This window comes from Procambarus clarkii, chromosome 64 (genome assembly GCF_040958095.1).
Source record: "Procambarus clarkii isolate CNS0578487 chromosome 64, FALCON_Pclarkii_2.0, whole genome shotgun sequence".
In the NCBI taxonomy this organism is placed as follows: Eukaryota; Metazoa; Arthropoda; class Malacostraca; order Decapoda; family Cambaridae; genus Procambarus; species Procambarus clarkii.
The window spans coordinates 5,029,157-5,044,115 of NC_091213.1; the positions used below are offsets into that span (position 1 = coordinate 5,029,157).

General features: G+C 40.8%; 1 protein-coding gene across 1 annotated transcript in view; it reads left to right on the forward strand.

Annotated features, from left to right (window-relative positions):
• Nucleotides 1–1,766: 1,766 nt before the first annotated feature.
• frc (fringe connection) overlaps nucleotides 1,767–14,959 on the forward strand; it is a 69,747-nt gene continuing 56,554 nt past the window's right edge. Inside the window, exons 1-2 of the mRNA XM_045759777.2 lie at nucleotides 1,767–2,166; nucleotides 8,696–8,808. Of these exons, the coding sequence (XP_045615733.1) occupies nucleotides 8,708–8,808 (101 nt within the window). The 5' untranslated portion in view covers nucleotides 1,767–2,166; nucleotides 8,696–8,707. The remainder of the gene's footprint in view (nucleotides 2,167–8,695; nucleotides 8,809–14,959) is intronic.

A 14,959-nucleotide genomic window follows, 5' to 3' on the forward strand; every position in this document is an offset into this window, starting at 1 on the left:
AGCTGTGTTATTATTACTTCCGAATTCCCTTTAAACACTGATCTATAAATCCCTTGATTTATGATAAGGTTTTATACCAATTATGATAAGTATTAGATAACTGGAGTTCCGCTTTTACTTTTATTTATCAACTGTTGAGGATATCATCATATAACGTCTGGTTAGGACGTACTGCTCTCGATTGATGAAGATTAAGCCACCCAAGAGGTGGCACGGGCATGAATAGCCCGTAAATACTGCTCTCGTAATATTATTCAGGGGGGTGGGGGAACTATCAAGTGAAAGCGCCAAGCCATTACGACTATATAGCACTCGGAAGGGATCAGGATACGGATTTGGGATGGAACGGGGGAAAGGAATGGTGCCCAACCTCGTGGGCGGTCGGGGATTGAACTCGGACTTGTAGGAAACGAGACCGTCGCTCTACTCCAAGTGGTTAAGCGTAATATTATTAAAACAATTTATGCATATAATAACAGCATTTCACACTAAAAATACTTGGATATATTGAAATTTGGTAGTGAATTCCAATCTAGGAATCTCCTATGACTAAACTGTACTTTTTAATAATTTTTATGTACTTGCTACTTATTATTAAATTATTAAGTACTTACTATAATAATTAAATGAATTATTTTATTTAATATTTAAATTAAATGATAAAATAATAGGTAATTATAAATCATTGTGTAGGGGGACAGGCAGCCAGTGTATATATACATGTTAAGCTTACACCAAGGTGCCACAAAGGTGCCAAATTAAAGACTGGGTGCTGCAGGGGCTGGCTCAAGGGCTGCTGGCGGCCCTAGGGCCAAGGGCCGGGCAGTGTTTTGTGATCGTCAATTGCATATATATATATATATATATATATATATATATATATATATATATATATATATATATATATATATATATATATATATATATATATATATATATATATATATATATATATATATATATATATATATATATATATATATATATATATATATATATATATATATATATATGTCGTACCTAGTAGCCAGAACGCACTTCTCAGCCTACTATGAAAGGCCCGATTTGCCTAATAAGCCAAGTTTTCCTGAATTAATATATTTTCTCAAATTTTTTTCTTATGAAATGATAAAGTTACCCATCTTATTATGTATGAGGTCATTTTTTTTATTGGAGATAAAATTAACGTAGATATATGACTGAACCTAACCAACCCTACCTAACCTAACCTAACCTATCTTTATAGGTTATATTCCTATATGGCGTTCCGCGAGCGCTATGTCATGGGTTCGTATCCTGGCCGGGGAGGATTTACTGGGCACAATTCCTTAACTGTAGCCTCTGTTTAACGCAACAGTAAAATGTGTACTTGGATGAAAAAACGATTCTTCGCGGCAGGGGATCGTATTCCAGGGACCATAGGATTAAGGACTTGCCCGAAACGCTACGCGTACTAGTGGCTCTACAAGAATGTAATAACTCTTGTATATATCTCAAAAAAAAAAAAAAAAAAAAAAAAAAAAAAAAAAAAAAAAAAAAATATATAATATGTGTGTGTGTGTGTGTATGTGCAGAAATAATATTAATAAAACAATTAACATCGTGTAGTGTATTCTATATATCAGAATATATTACTTTGAAACCTTTTAAACCTTTTTTTAGTACTTTGAATTGGGCTACTCTTATTACAAATCCGCTACTCTTAGCGCGTGAGCTCCGCTACTTTCAGCAATGTGGCCCTGGCAACCTGTGACTGGAGGCATGATGGCATCAGTGTAGCGCGTGTGGTCGTGGGAGGTGCGTGTCGGCCGCTGCCACCGGTGCTCTCAGTTACCTACCCTCTTCCTCACACCACAACCCTACACCCACTTTAATAATCACCACTTTATTGTAAATGATAACGTGCTTGAAAGAGACATCACTAGTGAAAGCGTGTTTTTGTTTTGTTTGTGCCAGGAGGAGGGAGCAGGCACCCCCAGGCTAGTGTGAGCGCCCCAGTACACATTACAGGACAAAGTACTGTACCCGGTAGGCTGTAATGGTGTACTGCAGGGTGCCTCGCCCTACTGTCACCCTCACATCTTGAGACAATGCCATAATCTTGGGCTCCCTGAGGCTCTGGCTGGACTCTTTACGTCCCAGAATTATTCATCATTTGAGTCTAGGGTAAGTATGGTACAGTCATTTCCTTGACAACACATATTGTTAATAATTAATTAAGAATCGTTTGGTACAGCAACTTAAATTTGAAGTCTTTTGTATTTCGTAACTGGGGTTCGGTTTTCAGTGCCCATTTATGCAGTGTTTTAAACGTTCCCAACATCCTGGATTAGGATAATAAGCATAGGCTTATTATCTAGGCCTAGGCTTATTATCTAGGCCTAGGCTTAAATATCAAGAATATTTTATTTATTTATTTATATACAAGAAGGTACATTGGGTTGGGAATATTTTCTTGAAGTAGCAAGACATAGATTGACATTTAAGGAGTAAGATAGATTACATGGAATTTATTAGGTAATACAGTACTGTACTTGGTTTTTCTCTTAAACTGGTAGAGAGAGGCACAGCCTTTGACATGACTGGAAAGGTCATTCCACATTCTGGGTCCCTTGATTTGTAGAACATTTCTAGTTTGGTTAAGTCGCACTCTTGGATTATCAACTAGGGATTTGTTTCTGGTGTGGTGCTATCTATTCTGACCCCAACCCCCCACACACTAAATAATATTCTAAATAATGAATTATAAAAAGTTCACTCATGGATGTCAACCCACAAACTCACACTAAACATAGAAAAGGCCTACTACATTTTATTTTGTAGTAAATCATCAAATCAAATTCAACTATAAACAATGTTAACAATCGATAAAACTGAAGGAAAGTTTCTTTGCTTATACATAGACAAAAGACTTAACTTCAGCACCCATATACAACACACATCCAAAAAGTCTAAAAAATAGTCACTATACTCTCTAAAATCAAATATTATGTTCCCCACTCTGCTCTCCTCTCATTATACTCCGCACTAATCTATCCATATCTTACATACTGTATCTGTGCATGGGGCTCAACCATTGCAAAATACCTCAAGCCGATTGTCACTCGGCAAACATCTGCTATCAGAACTATAACAAACTCTGTCTTTAGATAACACCCAGCCCTCTGTTTAAGTTCCTTAACATGCTATTTCCTATACTATTTCCTTAACATCTCTCTAACATGCTATTAGTGTGATGTGCTAAAAATATTCGAACCCCTGTTGGAATCAGACCCAACTATGGGATGGGTCAACCCAAATATCGCGCTTCCAAAAGGGTCGCCCATGTTGGAATAGACGAACGCCAAAAGAATATTGTTGAATACATCTTAACTCATTAAACCAAAATTATTTATAAGTCAGAAGAAAGACAGAAATGGGATGTATATGTAAAACCTCTACCAGACAAATATTTTAAGTAAAACCGAAGATATTTGTAGTTGTATTAAAGTGGCAGTTTTCATTGCTTGTCGAGCTCGAAACCCGCAGCATTCATCTCAGGACAATGCCTATTTTCATCTGTGATAGGTTGTCATCCTACCACTGTCATCTGTGAACTTCCACAGTTGACAACAAAGAAATGAGCGAAATACTGAGGAATCAGTATGTTTTCAGCAAGCCACTAAACACTAAAGATTGATAATCCAAATTAATTTTTCATGGATTTGATTCTAACATCAAATCATATATCAGATGTCACCCTATCCCCACTGGATTTTGAAGAGGCCATAAACAGTATGCCCATATACTCGGCACCAGGCCCGGATTCTTGGAACTCTATATTCATCAAGAACTGAAAAAAACACTATCGCAGGCCTTCACATTCTTTGGAGACAGCCTAGATACAGGCATTAACCCTGTATCTAGGGTATAAATACAGTATAAAAACAACAGAGATAGCACCACTTCATAAAGGAGGAAATAAGGCAAAAAATTGCAGACCGATAGCACTAACATCACACATCATAAATATCTTTGAAAGAGTATTAAGAAGTAAGATCAGAAAATACATGGAATCACAGCATCTCCATAACCCTGGACAACTTGGTTTCAGAACAGGGTGCCCTTGCCTATCACAGTTGGTGGACCACTATGACATGGCATTAGATGCCATGGAAGACAAACAAAACACTAATGTAATTTACACAAATTTTGCAAAAGCCTTCGTCAAATGTGACCATGGTGTTATTGCACACAAAATGTTTTCAAAAGGAATTACTGGAAAAATGGGCAGATGGATCTACAATTTTCTGACTAACAGAACTCAATGTGTAATAGTCAACAAAATAAAATCCAGTCCATCAGCCTTGAAGAGCTCAGTCCCTCAAGGTACTGTGCTTGCTCCAGTACTTTTTCTCATCCTCATATCAGACATATACAAAGACACAATCTATAGTACAGTACTGTATCATCCTTTGCAGACGACATTAGGATTTTCATGAGAGTAGGCAACATAGGGGACACGGCGAACCTTCAATCAGATGTAAATCAGGTCTTTCTATGGGCTACAGAAAATAGTATGGTATTTAATGAAGATAAGTTCCAGCTCCTGCGCTATGGTAAAATGAAAATACAGTATAAAAATGAAAAGCACATACAAAATTGAGTCGAATCATAAGACTGAACAAAAAGGCAATGTAAAGGATTTGGTTGTTCTCATGTCTGAAGACCTTACTGTTAAAGAACACAATAAAGTAGGTGTCACATCTGCAAGAAAAATGACAGATTGGATAACAAGAACTTTTCACACTAGAGATGCTACACCGATGGTATTTTTCAAGATGCTAGTGCTCTCTAGAGTGTAATACTGTTGCATAATGACAGCCCCTTTCAAAGCGGGAAAAATTTCTGACCTGGAGAGCGTGTAGAGATCCTTTACTGCTAGAATCCACTCAGTAAAACATCTGAACTATTGGGACTCACTACTATGCCTAAATCTGTATTCTCTTGAGCACAGGCAGGAGAGAGACATAATAATTTACACATGGAAAATAGGAGAGAGGCTGGTTCCAAACCTGCAGACAGAAATAACACCACAAGAGACCAAAAGGCATGGCAGTGTGTGTAAAATACACCTGTTGAAAAGCAGAGGAGCTGTAGGTATTCTGAGAGAGAAATCTATCAACATCAGAGGCCCGAAATTGTTCAACACGCTGCCACTACACGTAAGGGGCATACTGGCCGCCCATCACAGTGTTCAAGAAAGAACTTGACAAGCTCCTCCAAAAAATACCTGATCACCCAGGCTGTGACTCGTATATCAGTACGAGTCACGTCCGTCAGGCAGATGCTGCGAGCATCCACCTCCAACAGTCTGGTTAACCAGTCCAACAACGAGGAGGCCTGGTCGACGACTGGGCTGTGGGGACGCTAAGCCCCGAAATCATCTTAAGGTAACCTCAAAGTAAGCACCATACCAGAAATAAATGTATCTTTGATATCCCCAGAGTCAAACTAAATCTGAGCAAACACCCCATGCACATAAAAAGACCCAGTCTTTGGAACTCACTCCATAATGAATTAAAAAATTGTCCAACCTTTGCCTTATTCAAAAGTAAAACCAAAAAGTACCTAATTTCATCCTCACAGATTCCTATGTTGTTTCAAACTCTCACCGTATCTTACTACCCACTTCCTCAATACTAGTATCAGTACAGTACTTAAGACATATTATACAGATATTTTAATTATGTGTTGATACAAAATTATGCTTCAATGTACAGTACCTTTTTATCTTACTGATATGTTACATTAAGGATCTGCCCGAAATGCTATGCGTACTAGTGGCTTTGCAAGAATGTAAAAAATACGTACCAGTCTTATGTAATCCCAAAAACCCATTGTACCTTCTTGTAAATAAAAAAATATTATTATTATTCAAATGCAAGTTTTTATTCAGGTAAAAGTGCATACATTGATGAAGAGTTACAAACATAATGTTGGATAGAGCTAGTACATACAATACCTAAAGCCACTAATACACAGTGTTTCGGGCAATTATAAAGGCAACGAATAGCACAAGCAAGCAAATGTGAAGCTGCCAGTTATCCACATCCCTGGCAAGAGCAGGAGCAAACAAGCAGAAATTGAGTGGTGGAATAAGGACTGCTGCCCAAGAACACCTGAAGAACATTTGACACTTCATGCCATTTATGTGTACTTTTACAACAGCCCCCCTGCCAAGCCACCCAAGGAATAACAAGGGTTGCCAGCCACCCACTATGAGTCAGGAACCTCGTAACATAACCAAAAAGGTGACACCGACCTGAACTCGAACGAAGCAGGGTCCATCATGGAAGAGGGATCCATATTCCACAGGAGGTACAGCAAAAGGTCTTCACAAATGCCTCGGTTAGAGCAAACTCATACTGATCAGGAGGATAAGAGAACACCCCTCTCCAGTGATTATACAACCCTTCTTAGAAGCCACAAAATAGAGAGAAGAATCTAAGGGCATCCTATGGCCTAAATTGGGGTTTCCCATCTCTATTAACCTGCCCTAAAAAACTGGGACAGAATTAAAAATCATTGTCCATCTCTTTGAAAAGGAAGGCATACTCCTTAGGAGAAAGTATGGAGGAAGCATGCAGCTGTGAAGGGAAAAAACTCCCATAACTTTTGCAGGACTTCATAGCCCAACTACCTTTTGTACTCGAGAAAGAAGAGGCATTCCCTGGAACTTTCTGAGCTATACTCAAGGAAGATTTAGCTGCACCCAAGGAAGATTTAGCTACATCTTGCTGAGCTAATTCCTGCCCCAACTCTGAAACCGTAAGACATTTTGGAGCCGGAAGCAGGATGGGAGGAACTGAAGCAGGGCAAACCACATCTGTCTGGGAAGGAAGGAGAGGTGTTCTCGGAGCCAAGATGGAGATCACCAACCCCAGCAGGCCAATGTGAGAAGGAATTCACAACATTTAGATATTTACCCCCTTATTTAGTATGCTTATATGTCTATGTCTTATGCTTATATGTCTATGTCTGGCTTCAGAGACAAACATGTTATTACTTGATTGCAAACTATTTATTGCTAATAGTGAGGAAAGGGAGTCAGAAATAATTAAGCTGTTTACTTCAGTGTTGTCAATAATTTCTAGTGCTACCAGTATTGCTACCAACTCAGCTTGCATTGTGGATGCCAAGTTACTAACTCTTATATTCCTTTGAATTGTACTGCCATTAGGCTGATGAGCAATAACAGCACTTCCTGCCCTCCCTGTAGCTGTATTGAGTGATCCATCAGAGTATATGGTCCGTGCAATGTTGTTTGGAGTTTGTATATTGTAAATGTATATTTAACACTAAGGTGCTTAATTTAGCAGCAAGCTGAGCATGAGGGTTGTTTATTAGTTTCTTGGTAGGGTATGCAGGCATCAAGATGTCAAAAGGTACTATCTGCCAGGGTGGAAAGAAGTGCTGTACTTGTCCATCTGTACATATATTGTGCAGTCCCATCATTTTAATGTGTGTGGCTGTTTTTTTAATCCATTTAGACTCAATGGTTTCATTATGTATGTGTTCTAACAGTTCAACTGACACATTGTTGCTTTTATCACGCAGAAGCTCTAGTCCCATCATAAGATTAATTTAAAATACAGTATTCTATTTTGAATGCTAGGTATATTTAATTCTTTCTGCATCTTGAGAACTTCAGTAGTTAGAGGACATCCAAATATAATTCTGAATGCTTCATTTTGCAGGACTAAAGCTGGTGCATGATAGTCTATCAGAGACCTTATATATATGCTAAGTACATCATTTTTGTTCATCTAATATTAACACCATATTTAGGGCTGTACCCCACTACAGTTCTGAGAGCCTCGAGTCTGTCTCTACATTGTTGATGTAACTTATTGACTGCAGTTGAGGTTCAAGGGACAGACACACCAAGGTCTTTGAAAGAAGAGACATTGTCTATTGGTATGTCAAGCTTTGCAGACTTTCTTGCTGCTTTCCTGGTGAAATGGCATAATATCATTTGGTCATCATGCCTAGTGTGGGGGGGGGGGGGGCAGGTTTTGTCACTGGGCCCCTGTAGGCCAAATGAACTTGTGCAACTGAGGTGACTGGTAGATTGCAGCAATCTCAGTAAGATAGCTATAGGGAGACACCGGGGCATCCCCAGAAACAGGCTGTGACAGTTGTCCCCAGTCTATCATAAGTTTAGTGATAGATATACAGTACATGCAGTTAATTTGTCCTAACTTGAAAGGTTTTTTTCTTTTGCCTATTTTCTGGAAAAAATATTAATCTGGTGTATGTGCATAATCAAAGTAAAGAAAATATCGTACAAGGTAACTAGATATACCAGTAAAAAATGCAAAATTCTTACTGGTGTTTAAATTAAAAAAAATTTCCTTATCACCACTTGCTAATTCTCGATTATTTCTCAAAATTTAGGTTCAGTGATCCTCAAAAAAACATTTCACGACTTCCCCACCCACCACCTTGGGGATTACAGTCCACCAATTGGGAACTGGTGTTTCACTGACTTTGCAGAGACATGTACTGTAGTACTGTACAAGCATTTTCACTGTTGTCTTAACCGGTTGAGTTTGATCCAAAATTAATATATTTTTGCATATATTTCAACCAAATCTCTTCTTTGTTTGTAAAACTAATTGGTGTGCTAAATAATTTTTTTTTTTTTTATCAGGAACAGTGAGCCATGAATAAGGGAATGTTAAAGCGGCTGCTGTCAGCACTGATGTACGGCATCTGCTCTTTTCTTATTGTGGTGGTCAATAAGACCGTCCTCACCTCCTACAAGTGAGTAGTATCCTTATACTCATTACAACTCTTCTACGTTTTCATTTTATAAATTACTAACCACACTAAGTTCATTAATGTATTTAATATAACCCCTAATATGCAGTTATTTAAAAGTACTGCATTGAGATGCATACGAATAAAAATAGTTAACAAATCAAATGGGAAAATTGCATGTGTTAATTTGAACACATGGAGAAATTGCAGATTCTCCCTGAGCACCAATTGCAATATATAATATATACTGTATATGTATTGAGCTCCAGGACCATTCTACCACTTGCAGCCAATCATTGGTGGAATGTCATTTTCAGAGTCCTCTGGCTGAACTAGGAATTCAGATCCCAACCTAAATAAAAGTTACTCTTGTACAGAAAAATGCTCTATTCAATGGTGTCATTCAAAACCAAATTGGGAATGACGCATATTGAGATATTTTGCCTTGAAAGTTGGCTAATTTTGCACAAAAATTTTTTGGGGGCCAACTTTCAAGTGGGCCACCTCTGGACATATGGATACAACAGAGTTGCTATTGCATCACTGCATAATATTGTGCTTGTTATACATCGTTGCAAAAGATCATGGCGTTTAGACCTTTTGCTGATGAGTAAGTGGTCTCCAAATAAGGGTCCAAATTTCTTGTGACAAAATTTGGCAGTGATTTTAGCATGGATGGATAGCTGAATGGCCACCCTTACTGCTTTTTCGATTACACTACGTTATTCTACACCAAAAGTTGTCCTGGTATGTCAAATTTCACACTCCTACAGGCAATAGAAGTGATTGGACAAAGGATCAAAGTTGGTCATTTTTGTGGTATTTACGCATTAACGGGACGAGAGCCACTTGAATATGGACCTGTTATTTAAGAACCAAAGCAGATTGAGCTCTAATATTTTGCAGTGTCTTTTGGGGTCTAGGGTTATCTTACTACAAAATTTCATGGCATCTGGAGAGGGTCGAGTAGGAGCCATAGGTGACTTTTTGGTGATTTGAGATGGAATGACCCATATTACTATAAGAAAGATTATTTTTTTTATTTTTGGTATAAATATACTTAGCTAATTGTAGCCATCGGACTGATCCAAAAATCATTGCGGGTGGTCAGAATGTGACCCTGGCACCCGATTCCCTCTGAGGAACTGAGTTGCAATTCTGGCAACCCATGACCAATCTATGTCTGTCCCATACCTTACACCTCCTATGCAAAATTGGGCAAGGCTAGCCACAAGCATCTGGCCTCCACCTGTGGGCAATGGCTTGTATTGCCACAGTAAGCATCGGTATTGTAGTACTTTGAAGTTCAGGAACAAGATAATTATCCTCGCTAGGGAACCTCAAAAAGTCTGATATGCTCCCTATTCCCGAAAGTGATATGCAGTAGCAGTGTATGTGAATGTGAGAGGCTTGCGGTTCCCTTGTATACAGGTGACAGATGTGGCTTCACAGGTGTGGTTTCACAGGTGTAAGGAACATCTGTCACAGCCTCACCCCCCCCCCCCATGTTTTCAACCACCCACCCACGACCTCCAAGTTTTAACTGAAATTGTTTATTGTGTCCTTTATATGCGGGTCTAATATTAAATGTAAATTGTAAACAAAAATATTCTCCTCTGGCCCTAACTCTCCACTCTGGCCCTAACTCTCCACTCTGGCCCTAACTCTCCACTCTGGCCCTAACTCTCCACTCTGGCCCTAACTCTCCACTCTGGCCCTAACTCTCCACTCTGGCCCTAACTCTCCACTCTGGCCCTAACTCTCCACTCTGGCCCTAACCCCTGCAGAACTAACAACACAACAAACCAGACATGACAGGGCTGATCTCGCCGAAGCTTGGAATACTAAATAAGTTGGAGGATAGGAATGGTACTAACCTAGTTGTGCTTGCCAGGGTTGAGTTTTGGCTCTTTGGTCCCGCCTCCAAACTGTCAATCAACTGGTGTACAGATTCTTGAGCCTATTGGGCTCTGTCAAGTCAACATCTGTGTCTGGAGTTTGCCTCCACACACATCACTGTCTAATGTATTCTACGGTGGAGGTATAAGGATGTTGATGACGGGATAAAAGGTGGTAAGGGATCCCAGTGATAAGGATAATGGCGGGATAGGGATGACGGTTGGCCGAGCGGACAGCACACTGGACTTGATCCTGTGGTCCCGGGTTCGATCCCGGGCGCTGGAGAGAAACAATAGGCAGAGTTTCTTTCACCCTATGCCCCTGTTAGCTAGCAGTAAAATAGGTACCTGGGTGTTAGTCAGCTGTCACGGGCTGCTTCCTGGGGGTGGAGGCCTGGTCGAGGACTGGGCCGCGGGGACACTAAAGCCCCGAAATCATCTCAAGATAACCTCAAGATAAGATGGCAGGGGATGAGGATGGTGGCAGGGTGGGGGGGGGGAAGATGCTCTCACAAGTAGTGTACCACATCAAACTGTATGCATGTGTGATAATGGTATGATAGACAGTATACTAAGGAGCTACAAGCATTTTGCCCCAAGAGTGTAACACTTATATGTTGTGTTAACTATATTAACCTGCAGTGTTAAATGTGATTCTTGTACTGTGATTTGTGGATTTGTACTGAATATATTTGTACGCCCCTTGAGGGACCTGAAGTAGATGAGGGTAGAAGTAGCCTAAGCTAATCTATCCCATTAAGATGTATTTTCCTGTATTAATAAATGTACTTGAAATTGATGTTCTCACGGGTGCATCCCTGTGAGAACAGGGATCTTCCTGAGGTTATCTTGAGATGATTTCGGGGCTTTTTAGTGTCCCCGCGGCCCGGTCCTCGACCAGGCCTCCACCCCCAGGAAGCAGCCCGTGACAGCTGACTAACTCCCAGGTACCTATTTACTGCTAGGTAACAGGGGCATAAGGTGAAAGAAACTCTGCCTATTGTTTCTCGCCGGCGCCCGGGATCGAACCCGGGACCACAGGATCACAAGTCCAGCGTGCTGTCCGCTCGGCCGACCGGCTCCCTCCAGATGCACCTGTGCTCGATACGATAATGCCAATAATGACATTCATCAGGGGGGGGGGGGGTAGAGCCCACCTGTGGAACTCCATCTTTCCCCACCTCATTATACCAAGGAAACATTTGCTAGCAGAGGGCGGCATTTTTTTAATTTTTATTACTTTCTACCCCAGACGTGGCCAGACATTTACAGTGCTAACCAGCATATATACATTTTAATGTGTCCTCCATGGACAGGGTGAGAGATTTTTAAGTATATAGTTCAGGGATTTATTGAACAATCAACCACAAAAGGTGATTGTAGTGCTTTTAAAATGCTAGGCTAAGCTACATATGTCAATACATAGATACACAGATTTCCGTATGCCCTACGTAAAGTGTTCGATCTGTCCTTTACATAGTGTCATTAATGTGCATTTATAAAGGTGAAATGTAATTCTGATCAGCTTCCACATATACTTTATAAACATACACATACATATACATAGATACATATATATACACACATGCATACACATACATTTGTCTCTTTTACTCTGACAGGGTGAGATAGCTGATAGAGAAACTAGTGTACAATTAAGCACTTAACCACTGAAGGTGATTAAGATGCTTTTACAAGCTCAGGTTATATAGTTACATCACATACATTCATTGTATAACTGATACATGGTCAATCTAGGGTACAAATCCAATATATCATCTAGTGTTCCAGTACTCATAATATGCCCTGGTGGTAGGGGACCGACACTACTTTGTCAGAGGTACGATCCGTCCCACAAAAAGCATGTTTCCCGTCCTAGTGGGAACTTCAACATGTTTCAAACCAGAAGTTTACATATAAAAAACTGACGAAACCCGTGCGTCACCGAGAAGAAAACCCATGGGTTCTCTCTCCTAACACCCCCCCCCCCTGTGATGGTACCCGTGTGTACCCAAGAGTATAGCACACAGGGTACCTCTCCTAACACCCCCTGTGATGGTACCCGTGTGTACCTGAGAGTAAAGCACACAGGGTACCTCTCCTAACACCCCCTGTGATGGTACCCGTGTGTACCTGAGAGTAAAGCACACAGGGTACCTCTCCTAACACCCCCTGTGATGGTACCCGTGTGTACCTGAGAGTAAAGCACACAGGGTACCTCTCCTAACACCCCCTGTGATGGTACCCGTGTGTACCTGAGAGTAAAGCACACAGGGTACCTCTCCTAACACCCCCTGTGATGGTACCCGTGTGTACCCAAGAGTAAAGCACACAGGGTACCTCTCCTAACACCCCCTGTGATGGTACCCGTGTGTACCCAAGAGTAAAGCACACAGGGTACCTCTCCTAACACCCCCTGTGATGGTACCCGTGTGTACCCAAGAGTAAAGCACACAGGGTACCTCTGCTTACACCCCCTGTGATGGTACCCGTGTGTACCCAAGAGTAAAGCACACAGGGTACCTCTCCTAACACCCCCTGTGATGGTACCCGTGTGCTGGCGATCAGCAACACCCAGGGTTCCAGTCCTACTCTACAATACAAAGTCCACAACGGGCTCACCATAGCCCGTGCTACTTGGAACTTTTTGTTCCTGGTAGCGAATCTTAAACAACAACAACATCAACAATACTCAGCTGATACAAGCCACACATCACAAAATGAAAAAAACGACGACGTTTCGCTCAATCCTGAACACCACTGGAAAGAGAGTAGAAGAAAGTGAGATAAAAGGAGGGATTAATGAAAGCAAAAGATGATAATAAGATACAACGTAAGAATAAGATGAAAGAAAAGAGAGAGAATATAAGAAAAGAGAAAGGGTAAGAACAAAGAGAAAAAGCGACTGGTGTAAAATAAAGAAAAGGTTAGAAGTATGGTAATGAAAAAGAAAGTATATGAAAAAGATGGTATAACTGAGAAAAAGTTAGAAAATAAGAGAAAATGGCATGAAACCAAAGGTGAAGAACAAATCTAGTACCGAAAGAGAGGACAGAGCCAAAAAAGGGGGAAACCTATGTTAGGTCACGTTTGTTAACAAGGTTAGAGCATTTAAATATGTACTGTGAAGAGTCAACACCAACAAAGCCAGGACTAAGGTTCATGTGTATCAGAGCCGGATTGACAAGACCAGCCCGTCCTCATAAACAACGCCCCCAAAGACCATTCCATCCACCCGCCAAACCCCCAGGTGTTTATGAATGAAAAACGGTTTACACACGACTCACAACTGCTGACGTTCGAACACTTCCGGAACAAGTGCTTCACTGACGACTGGTGTTCGAACCACAACGCTGTAAATGCTTCACCCACGTACTACAAATACAAATAATCGCCAACAGAACCTAAACACCTAACCTAACCTATCCTATGCCTATATATGCACAATATGCTAATATATCATAATATTAATTTATAGTTGAGAAAATTCCCGTTTCGAATGAACAGCATGTAAAAATTTATGAATGCGTCTGTGGGGTCGACCGCTGGATGGAATGGACTTGAGTCGAGGACGGGTTGGGCAAGACGGCGTCTGTGAAGAGTAGAGGCAGGAAAAATTAGTTTAAAAGAAGACCAATCTATAGGATGATTAAGAGTCCCTAACATGACAGAAGAGAACATGTGTTTGCAGACTTGACGCTTCTTTTGTGTTCCTTAAGTCTGTCCTTAACTACTGGAGAGGATGAGTCTAAGACCAACAGGAAAGAGAGTAGACACCAGCAGCATTAGAAGCAGGAGGAGCAGTGTGAACCAGATTGCTACGAAGGGTGTTAGTTGGTCGAAAGGTGAGCTTTATGTCAAGAGGACGCCCTCTTAATGTATAGACTGTGTCTAGCTGCCAGTCAGGAAGCTTTAACAAAGCTGCATCTAGCTGCTAGTAACATAGCTGTCTTGCTGGCAGTAACACAGCTACAACATAGCTGTCCTGCTGGCAGTAACACAGCTACAACATAGCTGTCCTGCTGGCAGTAACACAGCTACAACATAGCTGTCTTGCTGGCAGTAACACAGCTACAACATAGCTGTCTTGCTGGCAGTAACACAGCTACAACATAGCTGTCTTGCTGGCAGTAACACAGCTACAACATAGCTGTCTTGCTGGCAGTAACACAGCTACAACATAGCTGTCTTGCTGGCAGTAACACAGCTACAACATAGCTGTCCTGCTGGCAGTAACACAGCTACAACATAGCCGT